The sequence below is a fragment of the Platalea leucorodia genome (assembly GCF_965183815.1).
Source record: "Platalea leucorodia genome assembly, chromosome: W".
Taxonomy (NCBI): domain Eukaryota; kingdom Metazoa; phylum Chordata; class Aves; order Pelecaniformes; family Threskiornithidae; genus Platalea; species Platalea leucorodia.
Genome location: NC_138859.1, coordinates 36,312,912 through 36,334,522, shown reverse-complemented (window position 1 = coordinate 36,334,522; position 21,611 = coordinate 36,312,912). Strand labels below are relative to the sequence as shown.

General features: G+C 37.8%; 1 protein-coding gene across 27 annotated transcripts in view; it reads right to left on the bottom strand.

Annotated features, from left to right (window-relative positions):
• Positions 1-874: 874 nt before the first annotated feature.
• LOC309601609 (single-stranded DNA-binding protein 2-like) overlaps positions 875-21,611 on the bottom strand; it is a gene marked incomplete at its 3' end in the record, with an annotated part of 225,153 nt that continues 204,416 nt past the window's right edge. For 16 of the 27 annotated variants that reach the window (XM_082334711.1, XM_082334733.1, XM_082334731.1 and 13 more), the window contains 6 exons: positions 15,789-15,843; positions 12,481-12,551; positions 11,161-11,239; positions 8,151-8,179; positions 2,009-2,107; positions 898-927 (listed from right to left, as the gene is read on the bottom strand). In XM_082334711.1, the coding sequence (XP_082190837.1) occupies positions 898-927; positions 2,009-2,107; positions 8,151-8,179; positions 11,161-11,239; positions 12,481-12,551; positions 15,789-15,843 (363 nt within the window). Of the gene's footprint in view, positions 928-2,008; positions 2,108-8,150; positions 8,180-11,160; positions 11,240-12,480; positions 12,552-15,788; positions 15,844-21,611 lie in introns of all 27 variants that reach the window. The other 11 variants (XM_082334736.1, XM_082334714.1, XM_082334720.1 and 8 more) reach the window with 4 other exon arrangements.

Sequence of the window (21,611 nt, the reverse complement as noted above, 5' to 3'; positions counted from 1 at the left end):
AAGGGCAGAAGAAGCCCTGATACTTTATTGCTAGATTCTATAGCAATTGGAGCTCACTTACAATAAACTTATAGTACCCTATATCAACTGAGAAGCTTGTATCAAATTCAGGCTTCCATTTAAAATAGATATTGCAAATATTAGGCTTCAATTAAAGAAGAAAAATAATCTTCAGTGCTTCTTTTTTTAAAGGCAAAGTATAAAAAAAAAATCACTAAACTTGGTGAAAATTATTAAATTTCTCCAAAAGTTATGCTTTCTTCTATTTCTTGAGACAATAGAGTTTGTGATTCACAGGGTAACTGGTATCAAACACAAATTAATGAGAGCTCTTATAAGCAATTTTATTCCTATCAATAATGGCAGACATTTACAAAATCAGAAGAATTTATCATTTGAGTTCACCTTAAAAAATAACTTATAAAGCAGTGATATATGCAACATAAAACAGTTCAGGAGGGAAGAAGGAAAGCAAACTTTAATAATTAAAATGTAAACATGAAAAAAAAGATGGAATAAAAGTCCCTACTCCTCATTTCTACTTAAGATGTCATGTGGCAATATTTTAAAATGTCTTGCAGGTTTATATATGTATGTGTGTATTTCTATATCACACACACATACACATATATATTAACCCATAAATTTACATAGACAGATAATTGCAGTTCCATCTTGGGCAATTCTGTTATGCCACTCTACTGTTGTCTCAATCATGTTTGGGACCCAATTTCTTGACAAAACTGGGGAGATGGTAGGAAAAATATGGTGGTTCTGATTGTGTCTGAGATCCTTTTGTTAAACTGTACACTGGGACAAATAATTTTCTTCTGCAGTAGCTCTCTGAGGAGAGAGAGCAAACTCACTGTGGTCTTCATGAGGAGACTTGGTAACAGATCACACACTCATTGTCATGCTAGGGGAGTACTGAAAAAAGAGGAATCCACATTTTAACAACAGTCTTTCCCAGGTAACTAAAACCACTTTTGGACAAGAGCAATGAGTTTAAATGTCAACATGCTACATGAATTTTCTCCTAAATTTGTACTATAGCACATGCTAAGGCTGTAGTTCATTTTGTGGTATCATAACTTCTGTTATACTTCTATCATTATGTAAAAATATAGCTATTGATGATGAAACCAATTCACTTGACAGTTTCAGTGTCGGGCAACTGATGTCCTTCTTTTAATGAGTTTGGTTTGGTGAACTGGTCTGCCTGCTGAATCAGACTGTTTGTCCTCAGCACAAGTAAAGCATGCTGAGTTGAGAACTAACATGGACTACCATGACCAAGGATCACATTTAATGGAGATTTTGTAGTTACTGCTTTTTCTGCAGCTTTTGAAACATCAGTCTTTTTGCTTTGTACAAATCAATTTTCTCCAATGCTCCAAACAATCTGAACACGTGCACTCTTTATGAGGACACAAACAGCTAACATGCAGAAAATACCCCCTCTTCCTTTTCACTAGTTTAAGAAGCAACCACTCCCCCCCCCAATCTGATTTTCATGAAATTCACAGTGTGAATACTGTTCTAAAAGACATTACTGCCCTGCAAAATACATGGTTCAGGAGTCAAAGTTTGAAAAACCAAAAATTGAAACACTCAGTTGTAAAGATCTGCCAACTATGTGTATCTAGGCTGTTCAGATATTGCCTGACAAATGCCCATTGTGCATTACTGAATATGTATGGCATAATTATTACTACTTGACAGATTTAACTTTCATTGACAATTGACCTCTTAATCTAGAAAAAGAGCTTCTGCAGTAAATCTACACCTCCCACATTTTTCAGTTTCAGCTCAACTTTTAACAGCATTTGGCACAATTTTTTAGTGAATCAATGCTATAATTTTAGAAGCTAGTAAAAAAACCACATAATACACAGCATTGCATTACAGGTACACTACAAAACTGTTTGTTCTGGCTGTTATTTTTCTTTTTGAAAATAAAAGATCAAGGATAAAGTTTTGCAAAGTAAAAAACTACTTAAATACTTACGCTCTCACTCTGAAAAGGGTTTAAGAAGTTTCCACCCATCTCACTGTCATCCCTGGGAGTGCCAGGCTGATTACTCATGCTCATATTACTGGGAGAATTCTGTTAAACAAGATTTTAAAACACAGATGAAATGCTGAAGATTTCAGTTGCTTTCCCAGCTTCACCTAGCGTGTCAAAAGAGTATCTATACAATGCACTGGAATTTCTGAACTTGAAAGACAAGTCTCTGTAGAGTTCTGTATGTTTCAATTACTAATTTTAACCTGCAAAGAAGTATTTTCTCCTCTGAAGTAACAACTATTTACCTGTAATTCTTGTTTTCAGGCTATAGCCAGCATGTTCTCCTACTGAAGTTGGGAAAAAGTATAAATGGTAGGAATAAGTATTAGCTCTGAAACTACATTAAATCAGTATGATCAAATCAGTGGTATATGAGCACGTGCCTTGAAATATGAGTTCAGAATGCATTCAGAAGGTAGACATGTGGACAGATCTGGTCTACACAGACCTTCACAAATCAAGGCCTGTATTTGAAGTATTTGTTCATAGTGTGCAGTTTGTTGAAATAACTTCTAGTTCAAATTTTGAGTTGCTAAACCACTTCACTAGGAGCAGTTATATACGGAGTTTATAGATAAATGAGTTAACAAGAGTATTAGATAAAAGACTCATGAATAACAGCCAGCCGCAGGATTGGCCTTGCAAACATTTTCAGGAAGAGTTGTACTTTTGCTATTTGCTTACACAGGGCATAATGCAGTAGGGTCTTCATCTACTTTTTGAGTGTCTAGGTGCAAGTGAAATGTTAATAAATAATAACAATACAAAGACTCCTGAAGGTAATTTTTTTTCTTATGGAAATGCTCCCGCACAACCACCTTTATAATGTTCAGAAAATGCTTTCAAGATTCAGTTAGTCACAGAAAGAATAAAACTAGAAAATTGTCACAGAAATTATTCAGAATCAATAATCAATACATGATTATTGTAAATACTACAAGTAGTAAGGTGTGTTTGCAAAGTTGATTTGTGATACCCTACCATGCCTGGGGCATGGATGATTCACTTTCCATCATAGTTAGACTCCTATTAATACAGGCTTTGTGATGGAAAAGGAACAGTCAGGGAAAAGGGGGAGTGAAATTATGAACTTCATCATAAAACATTTACTATGTCTATCACAGTTCTTCCCTTGAATTTTTTTAATCCAGAAAAATTAAACACAAGATTTACAAATACAGCATATACATACATACATATCTGTACATATACAAATGCATCAGGCTTAAAGTTTAAGCAGGCTTAACACAAACCTAGTATAGTCAATGGGTAGGCTAACAAAATGCAACTCAAAGTAGAGCATTTGATCAAAGTGACCAAACGATAACATCTGTAAGAATCATAAATGAATTTGTCCTCTTATTCTTCTGTTAATTCTCAATTACAATCCTAACACAGCATTTTTGTTAGCTTAAGGATTTATGAAGCTTCTTAAAAAAAAGCAAAATATATCATACTTTGAAAATACCTGCCTGCAGTCTTCATTTAATATAGCTAAGGCTGCAATGGGGCAAACTTCGAGTGAAAAATCGGAAATATTAAATTAAGAGAAAGTCTCCTTACTGAAAGGCTGTTGTTAAGTTTTAACCGTATTCCCCTGAAGGAAGGTTACCATTTCCACCTGAATGGGCAAATATGTTTGTGGGTTGTGCTGGTTTTAGCTGGGGTAGAGTTAATTTTCTTCATAGTAGCTAGTATGGGGCTATGTTTTGGATTTGCACTGAAAACAGTGTTGATAATAGAGAAATGTTTTCATTATTGCTGAGCAGTGCTTACACAGAGTCAAGGCCTTTTCTGCTTCTCACACCACCCCACCAGCAAGGAGGCTGGGGGTGGGCAAGAAGTTGGGAGGGGACACAGCTGGGACAGCTGACCCCAACTGACCAAAGGGATATCCCATGCCATATAATGTCATGCTCAGCATATAAAGCTGGGGGAAGAAGAAGGAAGGGGGGACATTTGGAGTGATGGCGTTTGTCTTCCCAAGTAACTGTTATGCGTGATGGAGCCCTGTTTTCCTGGGGATGGCTAATGCTACCTGCCTGCTAATGGGAAGTAGTAAATGAATTCCTTCCTTTGCTTTGCTTGCGTGCGTGGCTTTTGCTTTACTTATTAAACTGTCTTTATCTCAACCCATGAGTTTTCTCACTTTTGCCCTTCCGATTCTGTCCCCCATCCCATTGTGGGGGGAGTGAGTGAGCGGCATTGTGGGGGGAGTGAGTGAGCGGCTGTGTGGTGCTTAGTTGCCAGCTGGGGTTAAACCACGACAGGGTTCAGTCTCGTGTATTTATTTTTAGTTATAGATGAAATGTAAAATTAATTACATAACCACCATGAAGACATAACTTTTTTCAACTGGCATCTGAAATGCAGCTTATAGAGTAGGGTCAAGACCCCTCCCTTAGCCCTGTTGTTTTCTTCACGATCTAGTTCACTGGTTTTCAAACCATGGTCCTCAGATCTCCAGGAATCACTGGACAGCAGGTGAAGGGTCCATCAAAGGCAACTAAAAATTAACTAGCTAATTAACATCAGAATCTACAGCTTGAAAAAGGTTTAAAACTATTGCTTTAGTTCAACCACAGCTATTGCACCTGAAGCAGGAATTAATTCAGGGAAGTCCTGTTGCATGTGTTATGCAGGAGGCCAATCACATCAGTCCTTTCTGCCCTTAGAATCTATGAATATATAGTTTAAAACCCACTAAGGCCTTGTCACATTTATTTTATATGATGCTTCCAGACTTTTGTTCATTTCTTGGGGACTTACTCCTATTTTATCTTTCTCTGTGTATTACTAAGCTTTGAAATTCTGCAATTGCTACAGTGCACCAGGCCCAGATTCAAATTCCTGACATAAATGCTTTTATAGCAACTCTCTGGGCTGCTTTTATTGCCAGTATGGGGTCTAGCATTGTAGCACTAGCTGAGTTTTTCCAAAGCAAATATTTCTTTGGTGACTGCAGAAATTCCATGAGCACTGCAAGAAACACTGGTTATTAATGTTTATTTAATATGCATAATTTCAGTTCATTTACTTTCCCCCATCTCAATCTACTTTATGTCGATTCATCAGTTCATATTTATAGATTAAAAAAATGTCATGTTTTGTCATCCAGCCAATTAAATTAAAGTCTTCTCTGGAAAATGTAGCTATGAATTCTGTCAGCTGTAATGATTCTACCAAGACTGGATTAATTTTCTTCATCTCAGTGGTAATGGATAATTTGTTCTTCTAATATGCGTTTTACTCCATTGAAATTCTGTGCCTGGCCTTGAGCATCTAGCAATGTGTATCCCAAACTGTGTTAACTTCAGTGAACAATTTCTGTCACATTAATTAGTAATCTAGAAATCTACTTGTGAAAAAGCCAGTTGAACAACTAGCTAGTGATGTATAAAGGGAGACTGTTGCCTTAACAAGAAGAATCCTGGTAAACTAAGTACAAAATTGGAAGGCAGCCACATATTAATTTTGCATTCATCAAACCCCAGGAATCTTCTATTCCTTGCATGCATAACTTTTCCAATCAAGTTCCAAAAGTATTATATACTATTATCTACCTGAAATTGCTAATGCTATATACAAGAGACTGCCCACACACTTTTACTAGTATCAATTAAGGCTGCATATTGGGCAGAGTGTTACTCAGAAAAAGATATTTAAAAGCTATTATATATAATGGTATAACAATACAACACTTACTTTCCAAGTAAACAACACTTTTCTTTTAGCTATTTGAAAGAGACTTGCATCAAATATGATTTCCATGATGTATTTATTAAGGTTAACAAATTACAAGGTAAATTTTTTGATCCGGGTTTTCTAATAATCATATTAGCACATATGCTGATACTTAATACCAGTGCGTTGAACACAGGTTTTAAAAAATAATTTTAGTGGCAAGCTAATGAAAATGTTTTCTACTTTAAAAATGCTGCATTTTGAAGAAAAAAAAAAAACTGAAGAAAAATTATAGACACTGATTAAAAATGTGCTGTATGCTTATTATCTCATTGGAGGTGTATATTGAATCTACTTGAGCACAGCACAGCTAAGGCAACATGGTCATTTCAGTCCACTGTTGTACTCTTCACAGGGCCTGAACATGATACAGATCTTCAAAACTTACAAAAATGTAGCCCTGCTATAGATGTTTTTCCCTCATAGCGCCAAAATGGCCTAAGAGGCATACTGCTGTGGTCCTACTCTCCATGTAAGGCCATGGAAGGTTGTTCTGAGGCTATAATCACCTATGTAGTTTTAAAAGGACTGTATCACTAATTGAAGAATGCTTCCTGTTTTTTGAACATTTGAAAGTGTATTTTAAATTAATTCATACTACAAACTTCTATTTTAACCCACAGGAATTTAGGCCAATATTTTCTTCCCTTTTGATGTGTGTTTGTATCTCATCACATCTCAGTGCCAGCCTGAGAGAGCATCTACAGTGACATCCTTAGTATGACCAGAACACATGCACACAAGCCTTAGCCAGATTCAAAGTGGCAAATTCTGTACTGAGAGAGATCTAGCCACAGCACTGTAGCACTTAGTCCTGGGTCAACCAAAAGATGCAGGCAATTAATTCACTCAAACTCTTATTCCTTTTTTTTTGGAAGATCAATAAGAATTTTGTTACAGCAATTTCAAATGAAGGAGTTATAAAATTTTAACTGAAAAAATCCCTTCATCAATTCCATATTTATAGATCAAAAGCACAAAAATACAGGGAGACAATTTTAGTGGTATTTTTATTAGTTTTAGTCAGTTACATCTGAAGATGCTGAGTACAAAACACAATATTTTACAAGGACAAATTTCTACCACTTTATCAATACTCAATAAGCTCATTGATTCCTTATTTGAATAATTCATAGAATCATAGAATCATAGACACATTTAAGTTGGAAAAGACCCTTAAGATCCTCGAGTCCAACCGTTAACCTATCACTGCCAAGTCCACCACTAAACCATGTCCTCGAGCACCACGTCTATGCGTCTTTTAAATACCTCCAGGAATGGAGACTCAACCACTTCCCTGGGCAGCCTGTTCCAATGCCTGACTACCCTTTCGGTGAAGAAGTTTTTCCTAATATCCAACCTAAACTTCCCCTGGCACAGCTTGAGGCCGTTTCCTCTCGCCCTATCACTTGTTACTAGGGAGAAGAGGCTGACCCCCACCTCGCTACAACCTCCTTTCAGGTAGTTGTAGAGAGCAATAAGGTCTCCCCTCAGCCTCCTCTTCTCCAGACTAAACAGCCCCAGTTCCCTCAGCTGCTCCTCATAAGACTTGTGCTCCAGACCCTTCACCAACTTCGTTGCCCTTCTTTGGACACGCTCCAGCACCTTGATGTCTTTCTTGTAGTGAGGGGCCCAAAACTGAACGCAATACTCGAGGTACGGCCTCACCAGTGCCGAAATTCCCTAAATTAATAATGATTACAGATGTAGCAGATTTTTATTTTTATGGAAGAAATGACACATTCAAGCACAATATTATTTTTCTAGCTGCAAAACCCCTACAGGTTAAACTCACATTCATTTTGCATATACTATTTTATGGGTTTGTTTACTATTTAATGTTTGTTTAACAGTTGTATCAAAACAGTGCTTTTTTTGCAATTACTTTTTAATCTAGCTTTTAGGGACTTAGACTAGTGATTAAGATATTAATGTTGCCTTACAGAGGTGACAAAATGAATCATGCAGTGCATAAAAGTAACATCCTAATGACATTTTCCCAAATTTGCTTTCAACCAGCATTGATTATTAGAACTATATTCATTTGTCTTAACAGTATGGAAGATTTTAACATGATCAATCAGATTACGAACAGGATATATGTTAATCACATTCATTAATACATATTGTCATGCAGTAAGAAATGTCTACTTATACTTGATTATAGATATTGTTTTTAAACTTACAATTAATGCTAATTCTGTCTGCACAGCTTCCAAAGAGTTGACAAGCAGAAAATGTAGATACATAATAAAAAGTTTAACAGAGAGAGACAATGAAAATATGTTTAGAGTGAAATATTATTCTAAAAATTCCAAAAATGTTACTAGATACTCACTTTGGAAATACTGTCCATGTCTCCTGAGCCTTAAATTAAAATAGATAATTATTCAATTAGTTTTGAGCTGAAATTAATCTAAGAGCTTATTTTTCATACTAAAATATATAGCGTAACAGCAGTATGTTAAAACATAACTGTGCTTGATCTCCCTTCCTTCCCACTGTCTCTATGAGTAAAATTTTACAGTCTTTTCTCTGTGTACATACCTAATGCAAAAAAAAAAAAAAAAAGGAGAAAAGAATGAAGGACATATTTCTGATCTGTATCAGTTCCTTGAATGGCATCCTTTAGGATGAGACAGCCTGACACAACTCAGAAAAGGATATGTCCAACCTCCCCGTCCCCTTAGCCAGGTACTGCAATTCATTTTGGGTACATACACCTGAGGAAGATGATGCTTCATCTTGAGGGGAAAAAAAAAAAAAGCAAAATCATGCCTAACTAGTAAAAGTTAATGTTGCTGACAAAAATGGTCACCATTTTTACTGAACTTCAGCTACCCAAAACTCCATAGAAGACTGTTAATGAAATATCTCTAGGGTCAGCTGGGGAGTGTTTCATCAATGTCTTTGCCCCCAGAAGCAGACATCTACTACTGAAATTTGATAAAATGACATCAACTTTGGATGCATTACAAATAATGATGATGATAATATCTTTCAGAAGAAAGTAGGTGATCCTGAGGACTGGAGTAATAGAAACAAAAAAAAATTAAATGTAATGAGTGCAAGACTAACAAAAATTATTTTTCTCATGTGCTGTAGCTCTCACTTGGTTGAAGCCAAGAATAAATGAAATATAATTTAAGGATGGATGTATCAAGAAAAGCATTTCTAGCAGCAACAGACAGTAAACAATTCTGGTCACCTATTTTCAGGAAAGACAAATTCAAACTGGAATAGCGTCAGAGAAAAACAATCAAGAAAATGGAGTTATGGGAGGAGGCGGAAGTATCTTGGTATACGTAGCCAGGCAAATTAAGGCTGAGAAGGAATATGATTTCTCACTATAAATACACCAGAAGATACATAAACATTAGGAAGAGAAAGAGTCATTTTGTCATGGACAAATGGAAAAATTTTGGTGGAAATCAGAAAAAGATTTCTTTCTAACCATCAGAGGCCTGAACAGATATCCAGTAGAAGGGTTGTGGTCAAAGAAGCTAGAGAAGTTCAAGATGGAGCTTGACCAATTTATGCCTGTGATTATGAGACATAACTGCCTACTACAGCATGGAACTGAATGCAGATCTCTTCCAGTCTTACATTCCTAAAAGAACTCAGGTTCCATTTTAGAAATTAAATTAACCTTAGAAAACAGTTGTTAATTTGACTAAACATGACATAATTTTCACTAGAGAAAATAACTAATCAACTAGGTACGTATAAAATCTATCTGTAATTGTTTCAATGGTAATTTTTCTTTTAGCTGAGAAATAATTCTTGGGCTAATATAAGTGACAGAAAAAGATGCAATTGTCATTCACAGGTTTTCATTTACTTGTACATAATGTGCATCATTATTAATTAAAGCAACAATCCATTTTAGGATTGTAATATGTAAAGAAAAAATATAAACTCACAAGATGGCCTTATGCAAAGTAATATAGGAATTTCAGAGACCTGCTTGCCAAGAAAAAAAGAAAATTCTATTGGGAGTTAGATGCATTTTGTTGAATTTTAATTGCTCAGAATATATCTCCTAAGTGAGGTTTGATGGTTTAGTTTTTTCTCATCTCGGCATAGCCTTTTCCAATTTCTCCCTTCTTCTTACCTGTTTATACTTCCTGTCTCACAATCTCCAGCTTCTAGGCTATAACTGTGCTAATTTTCCATCCACCATGGTAGTATGGATAGAAGCAGGGGGAACAGTGACAGCTTGGCTTCTGCTTGCCCATCATGTATTTAGCTTGCTTGGGTTTTTCCACATAAAGAAAAATGCTATTCAGCAGTGTTGCAGGTGCCCTGTGTCATAGGGCCAGCTCCCAGATGTAAAAAAGAACCTCGCTGGTCAACAGTGGAGACAGAAGAGGAAAGAGATCTGAAGTCTTTGCAGACTGAGGTTCCCCGCTGTTGTTGCCCGTATGAATTACACTCCTTGGTGCAGATAGAAGTGAAGAACAGAATACAGAAACTGTATTCAGAGTTACTGGCTTGGTGTTATGGTATGAGTACAAATAAATACAAGGTATTTATTTACCTTGTGGGTATGGAAGAGGAAGGCATAAATATAATTTATTTAGCTACAGATTGTTGCTTAAATCCCTTTCAAGTGTCTATCATCCATCCAGCAAACAGTAAGAGCAGTTTGCTAGGATGGTCAGGGGATAAAGCAGTGCATTTTTTGTAGAATTGTGTAAGGCTTCTCCCTTAGATAAGAGTCTTTTGAAAACCATAGTGTCGAAAGACAGGAAGTACTCTGTTCTTCCTGCCTCTGCATGCCCTGACAAGAATGCATGTTTTTTTCTTGGTGCACTAAAATGGCAACTGTCTGAAGCTGCTTATGGGGATGGAATAATAAAACTAATACTTAACAGACAGAAGGCTAATTATAGAACAAATAAGGATATCAAAATATGGGATAAAACCAGCTTAACACATACATTAATATATGTAATAACTTACTTCCATGTACTTGATAAGAACTCAGACCAGCATGTCATAACGACATCTTCTCAAGTTTTTGAAAGAGGAAGAGAGGTAAAGAAAAATGGGTCTTATGCCATCACATTACTGTGATGGTATGCTTATAGAGTGGTTTGAAACAACTGGATTAAAATTATACTCTGTTATATAAATAACATATAGTATTTTTCTTCCAGAGGTGCATTATATACTCCAATTAATATGCTTAAAAAATCTTAATATTTCTTATTAACATATATACAGCTTTTTTAGTTTTTAAAAGATTTTAACATACAGTCTCCCACATAACTTAGAGTCATAGTCATAGAAAATGGCACTGGTCATTGTAAATTCACAATGTTCATAACATTTACTATTATTACCTAATGATCCATTCATATGATGTGAATCCATTCCACCCAGTCCACTCATAGGTCCATCTGACCCTGGCCCCATTGGAAACTATAAAAGGATCAGACATTAAAAAATATTACTGCACATTTTTTTAATTTAATCTAATAAAAAAATTCCTCAGAAAAAAAATGGTAAAGGAAAAATGCACAGTCCCATCTCTGAATGTGAAAGTCAATTGAAAGTCTTCCACATGATGATTGCAAAAAGTGTCACTGGTGGGTTTTTTTTACTTTTTTCCAATGCTACCTTCATCATTTTTTGAGAAACTCATTTCTGTACGCTGGCTAATCTACTTTAATACTTTGTACATGATTTTCAAACCTGCAGGTGCTGACCTAACTCTACTCCCATTGAAGTTACAGAGAATTTTACTATTCACTTCAGTTAGTAGGTGATTAATTAATAGTTTTCAAACCCCACCCTATCTATACTGACAGTCAGACTACTCTGCATTACCTTAGCAATATGATCAGTTACTTACAGATTTAAGATATTAACCTTAAATTCAGTTCTTCAAAACCTTAAAGGCATTAGCATTACAGAACATTTTCTAAAATTCACTGCATACCGATTTAGCAATATCTAAATATCTATATTCTTAAAGTTTTATTGCCCTTTTTTCAAAAGGCCCACAATATGGACTGTAATTAGATGAAATATGGTTGTAATCAGATAAATACAACAAAATTGAAGGCATAGATAGAGATCAGAAAAGAAACAAGTTCTATCTAAGAATTCTGCTTTTGACAGTTCTAGAACTGCTGAAGTTTGGGCTAAAATAGTCACCAGTCCGGTAGTTAACAAGGCAAATACCTAAATGTTATCATTAGCTTTCATTCTTGACACCTTATTTAGATAAACAGGGAAGTTTGTTTCTTTTTAAAGGTATTGATTTTATCCTTTTTTACAGAATAGCAGGGAAACACAATACTGGGCCACTTTCAACAGTTTTCTTCTCCCTCTTCAGTCATAGAGACTTTTTTATAAGGAAAGTTTAAAGCCAGCAGAAACTAATGCTTGGTGGCAGCTCCTAGGATGGTGTCATATTGTACAGAAATCTATTGCACCGCAGTATGACAAACTAAGTCATCCCCAATATCCACATGCACATGCTTCTCAGTTCTTTTCTGTGTAGGAAAATATGCCCCAATCACTATTTTGCACGTACTGGTGTGATCAATTTGCAAAACATTAAAAACACTACAATGGACATGGTGTGATGGAAATGTAGTGGTTTGGATAAAACAAGGCTGTATAATTAAAAAAAATATAACTAGATTCATATTTACATTAGGTCTGTTGGGTCCAGGTGGTACTGCATTCATTAAAGTGTACATGTTGTCTCCAGAGTTGGTTGAATCTGTAATAAGATATTATTTATAATGCTAATACATACCTTTCAATAAAACTACTCACCTAATACATTTCTTGTCATTGAGTTCATGTTATTTCTTTTCCTGAATCACTGATACACAGTGGCAATATAATGGAAGATTTAATTCCCTTTTTATCTATTTCTACCATACAATAGAGCTATCAAAAGAAATAATTGCAATTGTCCCTACATGACTATTTCTAGACTCTACTTTTATGCATGACTGTTAAAAGGTTTATAAATCACCAAGTATCTGTAACTATTTAATTCCTTAAACCCTTTTTCCTGGAGTTCCAAATTACTTCACTCATCTTCAATACTCTATAAAACAGGAGTTTCTCTCTTATCAACACTTCCTGTAATTTGTTTTCCATCTGTAATAACCAATAAATAGCTTCTTTTATATAGTCTTCAGTTTAGTGTAGTGAATGAAAATCTTTTATTCTCATCTGTGTCAGTCTATTAGATTTTGAATATATCTAACTATTCAGTGGAATATTGTGCAAAGAACCCCTCTCTAAGGACAACAGCTTTAGCTAATGTATCTTCATGGTACAGTGTGGTGCAATGCTTCAAAACCAACCTGAATCCAAAAACAACAAAACCATGTTGGCACAGTGTGATGCCTAACCTATAAGTTCTGCCAAGAGCTTCACTGGGCCTTGCCAGAAGTTGACATAGGTATACTGCTTCTCAGTCTGGGATTACTTCACATAGAACCAGAGGAAAGATATGCCCTTTCCCTCCAATCAGTGTACATGAACTTTCAGCACCTCCAGAGTCAAAATGCAAGATTTAAATAATGATATACTGAATACAATCCACAAATTCTTCTGGTTGAACTTAGGAAATCAATGCCTGAAAACTACTAGTAGATACAAATTATTCATTCCCAGCTCCAACTTATCCCTACTGCTCACACACACACAGTCTTAATACCCCCTCATCAATATCTGTAAGAAGAAGGCAAAAAATGCAGCAGATGATAGATAGATAGGTAGACAAATTAGGAAAAAACTTTTCACAAGGGAACTTGACAAGAGATAGGCCATGTAACAAAAGTTTACTGAGAGGAGAATGACCTCAGAAAAGTCTAAATAAATCCCTAAGGGGACAGCATATCTTTAAAAAATATAGGCAACTCTGGAAAAACATTACCCTCTATAGTATCTACAAAAAGAGTAAAAAAATAGCTAAGTAGCTCTATAGCTAGTTCCTCCAAAACACTATTCCATCTCTTTGAACCATGAGTTTTGAGCTTAACAGCAGACACAAAAAAACCACTGCTGAGCTGTAAATCTTTTTTCCAAAACAAGGGACTTTGAGTCAGAAGTAGTGAAAGCAAGAAAGCCTAGACCAGACTGATGTGTGTTGGAACTGGGAATGCAGCCTGACTTTGTGCAAGAATATATTTGTACATACTCGGGGCAGTTAAAATCAAGGTCTTTGTCTATTCGTTTATCTTTCTGATACAGTTTTCCAAGCATTAATTAATGTAACCCTGGTGAGTAAATAATTCCATCATATACAAAGAACTATGCATCACTAGGACATTCAAATATATTGTTTAAAAAAGAGGGAAACTAAAAGCTTTTAGCCTAAAGTTAGCAAAAGTAAAATTAGCATATAAAAAGTTATTTTTAATGTTCAAGGAGGTAGACAATAAGTTCTTTAACCACCAGATCCTTTTGAAACATACAAGCCTGGCTCACCCTAAGTTCTACTGCCTCTTGTAAAAACACATAGAGATTGATTGGGCCATGGGTACATTCAGAGCTGGAAGGGTTTTTTCAGAGGTGAGTGAGTACCTTTGCAAAATTCTTAGGTGGCCAATGTCTAAGTGTTTTTATACTTTGGAAAGCAGAGGCCTTAAAACACCTTAGAGTCTCTTTAATTGAAAATAGAAACAATTACTCAATAGATGCTTTAAGTGCACACAGACAGCTTAACACATGCCATAACTACAGTGCTGACTACTTTTAAAAGTGCAGGCTGTCTGTGTGTTTGTTTTTATGTTAAAAGAGATTCTACCTTTTAACTGCCAGCTCACATTATGAACAAGAAAGCCCTACTTTTTATTTCAGGTCACATTTCAAAGCCCTGGAATTGTATTTAATTAAGATTTTACATCAGTGCAGTAAGTTTTCATGGAAAGTTAGAAAACTTCCCTACCCTCTTGTGCTGCAGAGGACAGCAAGAATATGTAGGACGTGAGGACTGAGGATGCTATAGCATCATTGAGGTGAACAGGTCCCTCTTAGCTGGTCAAAGTGGGTTACAAAGACAGATGTTGGCCAAAAGGAGTCTGAATATCTGCTGAATATTGGGTTACACAAAAAGTAATTAGTTTCTTTTTAGCAGATATCTGATGATATCCATGGGAGGAGAGCATCCTCCATATCTTGCAGTTCCTCCTTCATGTCAGATAATTTGCTGAACATCCATGGAGGGAAATACTTACATCTAGTTGACCAACTTTAAGCCTTGAGAAGCTAGCTAGCTGTCCTGAATGCTCCCATGCTCCTCCTCTATTCTTTAAACCTTAATAGGAATTGTGGCCAATCTGTATGGCCAAAATGTGGTCAGAATTCTAAGATACAGATCATGTAACTTGGAGAAACAATGGGACAGTGAAGTTCTGGGAATAGATCACAAATAGGACATGACAGTGGTTCCTCTGGGGCCTTACTCCTCCATTGCAGGACAGAGGAGAGCAGTCTGCCCAGTATAACCATGCTGTCAGTCAGATGACATAGCCATGTGATGCAGCCATGCTTCTGAGTCATGCATAGCTAAAGAGCCATATATCGGATTCAAAAATCTCCTGATTTCCAAACTGGAAGAATTGTCCTGAACAACATTATCAAAACCAAATACACATTCTGTCTTTCTTTTTTTTCTTGCTATTGCTAAAATCATGCAAGAAAAGATGAGCTCAAGAGCCAGAGTAATGAATTGCTTTGAACTGCACAGATACAAGGCTTTGTATCTCTGCAACACAGCAGGGAGAGAAAGGGAAAGAGCAGAAAAAAAAAAACCTGATACAGAAAGTACAAAACTAATACCTTCTCATTAGCTGATCCTTCATGAAAAATGTATCAATTGGATCTATTATTTTGTCTGCATTAATAGCACAGAAAAATCTGGAAAAAAAAAGAATTTATGTACTTCCTAAAATCCCTTAAAATTTTCTTTCATTTTTTTCTGAGTAGATTTCAATACCTGCTGGACTAGGCATGACAGGTGTTCCTGGTGGCCCTCCACCTCCTGGAGGACCCTAGAGAGAGTAGAAAATAACAGTTAGCATGAAAGGAAAAAAATACCACAGTCAAGAATGAATATGTTACAAAAGAAAAAAAGTATCATGAATGTCATGAGTTACTCTGGGGAAAACATGCACATTTTCTGATAAGCTAGCAAAACAGCTCATTAAGACATCATTGGTCAGCAGGCTCTGGCACAGAGTTCTGATATATGTAGATATATGGATCCAAGAAGATCCATTAGTCAAAAACTCTGAACCATGCTGTGAGTCAGACAAGAGGGATACTTAGATCAGGGCCTAAGAAAATTATATTTAATTCCCTCAACCTACTTTTGTTACCACCAGTTTTCCAACTGGCATTTCTCTTTCATTGCTCTCAGTACATAGTCAATGGCAGAGTAACCAATGTTTGCTAAGCACAAAATATAGGGATGCTTTGTAGAGACAGAAGAGGCTAATCACCTGAAGAAAGCTTTCTTTTTGAGGCAGACTCAGTATCTCAGCATCATGTCAATCTTAATTCAGTCTGCATAATATTCCATAATTCTTTTTTAATAACACACACATATGTATATGTGTGTATATATATCTGGACAGGCTGGATCGATGGGCCAAGGCCAATTGTATGAGGTTCAACAAGGCTAAGTGCTGGGTTCTGTACTTGGGCCACAACAACCCCATGCAACGCTACAGGCTTGAGGAGGAGTGGCTGGAGAGCTGCCTGGCAGAAAAGGACCTGGGGGTGTTGGTCAACAACCAGCTGAATATGAGCCAGCAGTGTGCCCAGGTGGCCCACAAGGCCAATGGCATCCTGGCTTGTATCAGGAATAGTGTGGCCAGCAGGACCAGGGAGGTGATAGTGCCCCTGTACTCAGCACTGGTGAGGCCACATCTCGAGTACTGTGTTCATTTTTGGGCCCCTCACTACAAGAAGGACACTGAGGTGCTGGAGTGCATCCAAAGAAGGGCAACGAAGCTGGTGAAGGGTCTAGAGCACAAGTCTTATGAGGAGCGGCTGAGGGAACTGGGGTTGTTTAGCCTGGAGAAGAGGAGGCTGAGGGGAGACCTTATTGCTCTCTACAACTACCTGAAAGGAGGTTGTAGCGAGGTGGGGGTCGGTCTCTTCTCCCTAGTAACAAGCGATAGGACGAGAGGAAATGGCCTCAAGCTGTGCCAGGGGAAGTTTAGGTTGGATATTAGGAAAAATTTATTCACCAAAAGGTTGTCAGGCGTTGGAACAGGCTGCCCAGGGAAGTGGTTGAGTCCCCATCCCTGGAGGTATTTAAAAGAAGGGTAGACGTGGTGCTCAAGGACATGGTTTAGTGGTGGACTTGGCAGTGATAGGTTAACGGTTGGACTCGAGGATCTTAAGGGTCTTTTCCAACTTAAATGTGTCTATGATTCTATGATTCTATGATAATTCCTTCTCAAATTAATGACAAATGAATAAAATATGTCATGATGATGCCAGCTGCATAAATTTGGGTATAGTCATATCACTTACCTAGAGTGCTAAATCATAGAATACAAAACCCCAAGGAATATCTGTTTACTTAATTTCAGGTATTTCTGTGTTGCAAATCTGTTTATGAGTAAACATTGTACACAGACTGCTCTAGTTGTTAAACAAGCTTTTTAAGGTTCTTTAAAAATGTCTCCAATAATTTTATTCTAAAAGTCCTAATTGTTTAGTAAGAACTGAATCATAACTTCTTGCTTCCTACATTTGCAGATCCACTAATATTTTGAAGTAACATGGAAAACTGCCTACTTAGAGTTTGATAAAAATTTTATGATGTCAATAAAAATAAACTGCCTCCCCACATTTTCCATAATAAAAATGATGCAGAATTCTAACAACAGATGATTATTTTCATTGCTATATGACTTTTATTATATTTTTTATCATTTCTTATATTTTAAAATAGTAGATATACTGTTCCAAACAGAGACATTTTTTTCAATAGCATTGAATATAAAGGTTTGATTGTTCCTGTCTGCTTAAAAGGACATTGCTGAGACTTGCTAAAATTCACTGAAATATTGTGGAATGAGGCAGAGAAGTTCTGGAATTAAAAAAATAGACACTTTCTCAAAGGCCTGCTAAAAAAACATTTCTTATAAAACATTTAGCAGTAATATACTAGTGAACACTGTTTCCAGACAGTCAAAATCAGTAATGTAGCAGCTTTCTGACTGATAGCACTCCTCCCCAGGTTCATACAAGTAAAATACTTAACACTTCAGTGGGAAGCATCTCTGCCAATCGGTGATTAACTCTCAGTTAATCGCAGATTAAAGAGAAATCTTTTACCCAGAAGTAGCAGCATGTTCCTGCAGTCAAACAATATATATATATCTATCTCTGTGCCCTTATATATAACACCACCTACTAGTTCATCTTGTGATTCCCTTTTGTTGTAAAGTAAGCAAGGTCACTGAGCATCTTTTATAAAGTATGAAACCCACAGGTCAGGTTATACAAATCAAGATATAATCACAATTTCATTTCATACTGCTAGCAGTCCCATAGCTTTTTTCCCCTCCAAATTATAATTGAATCAGAAATGAATGTGTTAAGATTGGCCTTGCCAAAAGTGTTTGAAATGCTTATTCAGACCTCAGCAATGAAAAATTTCCCCATTTCCACTGTAGAGCTACAGACTCTAAATTCAAAGTGACCTTTAAATCAAATATTCCAAATTTCTGGGAATTTTTATCCTTTTATCTATGTACTTCTGCACTAAGCTTATGTAGTGCTCCTGACCAGAAGACCACTGTACATCAAAGAGTTAGTGATCCACACAATGTGGGAATAAATGAAGCTGTGTTTGACTTTGACGAGATGCAGCTGTGCCCTTGAGGCTTGTTACAAACAAGTTTGCGAAAACTTAGAGGCAGCAAAATAAGGATGTGATTAGATACGTTTCTGAAAGAGAAAAGTCGCGTGCACCAACTTGAAGAACCAATAAGCAGCGCGGAAGAGATGCGTGAACGTAAGACAGTAACCAATGAAATAAGTTTTGCTTGCTCGTGAACACTAGATCATATTATAAAAGGGATAGATTGTAAAAATAAAGGGTCTTCGCTTGTCTTCACCTGAACTCATATGCGGAGTCCGTGTCTCATTCCCTTCAACACAACAGTTAACCTGAGTAGGCCCAAGCCTGTGCTGTGCTGCACATACACCTTGGCCTTCAGACCTGTGTTGTGCTGCATAAATCCTTTAGCCACAGGATAAACTCAGCCAGATCATTGTACAAGAGGAACCTGCAGGCAGCTCCCGCTTGGTACCAGCGATTCCGCCTTGCCCTTCTCTAAAAAAGCAACGAGAAGTTCTCACACAAACATCCTTCCTGTTTGCCAGTAGAAATGATGATGATGTTGTTTCCTTTTAAGAAAATCCTTGTAATAGCTTGAATGACCAAAATAGGGTACCCCTTCCATGGATGGGATCTGGGTCTGCACGGCGTGCTGTGCATGGATTGGCGGGCCGTTTGATGCTACACCACTCGGGGTTCCCAGCATCTAAAGTGACATAAGTTTATCTATATTATTGTCTCTTTCTTTACAGTATTAGCTCTAATAAATAGCATTTTAAATGATACTGTACACAGTCTGAGTGCCTTTCTTAATGGGATCATAACAGACCAACACCTCCTGGTGCAAAACATCTGGAGTAGTCAGCAGGATCCAGTGCCTTTCAGAAGAAAGAATAGTGAAGAGAGAAACTGGGTGCCTGGCTGGCCCTGCAAGCAGCCGGGGGGGGGGGGGGGGGTGGCGGGGGTGGCATTTGCAAGGTATTTAGCCCAGGTAGCTTTACCAATGGGTTCGGAAAGTGAGGAGGAATTGTCTGAATGCCCCACCCCAGCTGAAGTAATATCTTGTCTTATAAAGCAGGGGCTGGGGAAAGGAAAAGGCAAGGAATATTTGTGCTGTCTTTGGTTGTTACTAACATGCTTGATATGGACATGGGGGCATTTAGAGCTGATGCAAAACGAACTGCATGAGCTGCAGGCACAGTCCCCAGGCAGCAAGCGGTGGTGCAGGTGCCCACGGTGCAGGGAGGGGTGCACAGAGCAGCCCAGGAAGGGCAGTTCTGAGGGACGAGCTATTTGCCAGAGGGATGAATGGAAGGACAAGGACCACTGTTTCTGTGGTGAGGACAAATGGACATAGGGGTCAGAGGATGAGTGCTGCAACCACATTTCATCTGGTCATTAGTGTGTCACAAAGCAAAGGGCCACCAGGGGCATCCCAGCAGGCTGTCTCAGTGTGTGATTTTACACAGCCTGAGTTGCAAGATTTAGCAAAAGCATACTGGCAAAAGCTGGGAGAAAGGCTTTTGCACTGGCTATTGCGAGTATGGCACTTTGGAGGCGATAGTATAAATTTAAATCTTAAAGAATTAAAGTGTTTGGGTGTCATCTCGCAAAACTCTATGATTACTCAGTGGCTGAGAGGAGTGCAGGGTAATGTATCCCATTCCCTGTGAGTGAGTATGGCTCCAGGAAGCTTTAAATGTAGATTATCCCTCGCCTACCATTTGGGACGATAAAGCAGAATCCTGGAAAAGTATAGCTGAGGCTGATCAGTATTTATGGGAATTGGCCACACAGCAAGGCATGTATTTGCATAACTTGCATGTTAGAGGGCGCCCATTTGCCTTGAAAGGACCAATAATTTCCTTGCTAGGGGTTGCTGTGGGAAGACCAGTGGGGGATGTTATCCTATCACTAGGACAGCTTGGTGATTATGAGACTGAAAAAGAGGAGACAGAGCCTGATGCATTTCAAATGCAACAGCTGAAGGGAAAGGCTACGCAGAAAGAGATGTTTCTGGCACTAATGCAGGCATGAGTGCCTAGGGAGCAGATAGATGGCAAATCAACTCCTTATTTGTGGACTTTGCGTAAGAAAGCAAAAGAAAAGAGGAAGCTGTGAAGGGAAGCGCGGAGCACCTGGACATCAGTCCCACCCGCACCACCCTCTGTCGACAGTGAAGATGCATCCTCCCCAGCTGCCTCTAAATACCCCGACCTCTCTCCTTGGAAACAAGAATAGGAAATGTGTGGTCCCTCTCCAGTACGGATAATAAAGGGAGCTAGCTGGGGGGACCACTGCCCACACATTCTGCTTGTAATACATTGGAGCTGGCATAATAAGCAATGGGTTATGGCCCTGCTGGATACTGGGGCAGAAGTAACCCTAATTCATGGAAATCCATCCCATTACCCCAAGAATAAACTGATGAATATTAATGTATTCAGAGGGAGGGGAGAAGAGCCGGCTCAACAAGTTTCTCTGATCTTGCAATTAGAAGGATACCCATCATTTTTGGCTCAAGTATGGATTACAAGAGTGCCCGAATATATCATAGGGCACAATCTATTAGCAGGCAAGACCTTTTATACCACTGGGGGAAGATATTCTTTTGGTATCCAATCAGCTCGGATCTGGGCACTTATGGTAGGGAGGATTGTGACTTCCCCCATTGTGCTGACCCCTCGCCCCATCCTATAGCCTTAAAACAATACTGGTTGCCTGGGGGGCATGCTGAAATTTCTCAAACTATTAAACACTTCATAGAATCATAGAATCATAGAATATCCTGAGTTGGAAGGGACCCACAAGGATCATCGAGTCCAACTCCTGTCCCTGCATAGGACAACCCCAAAATTCACACCATATGTCTGAGGGCATTGTCCAATTGCTTCTTGAATGTTGTCAAGCTTGGTGCCATGACTACCTCCCGGGGGAGCTTGTTCCAGTGCTCCACTA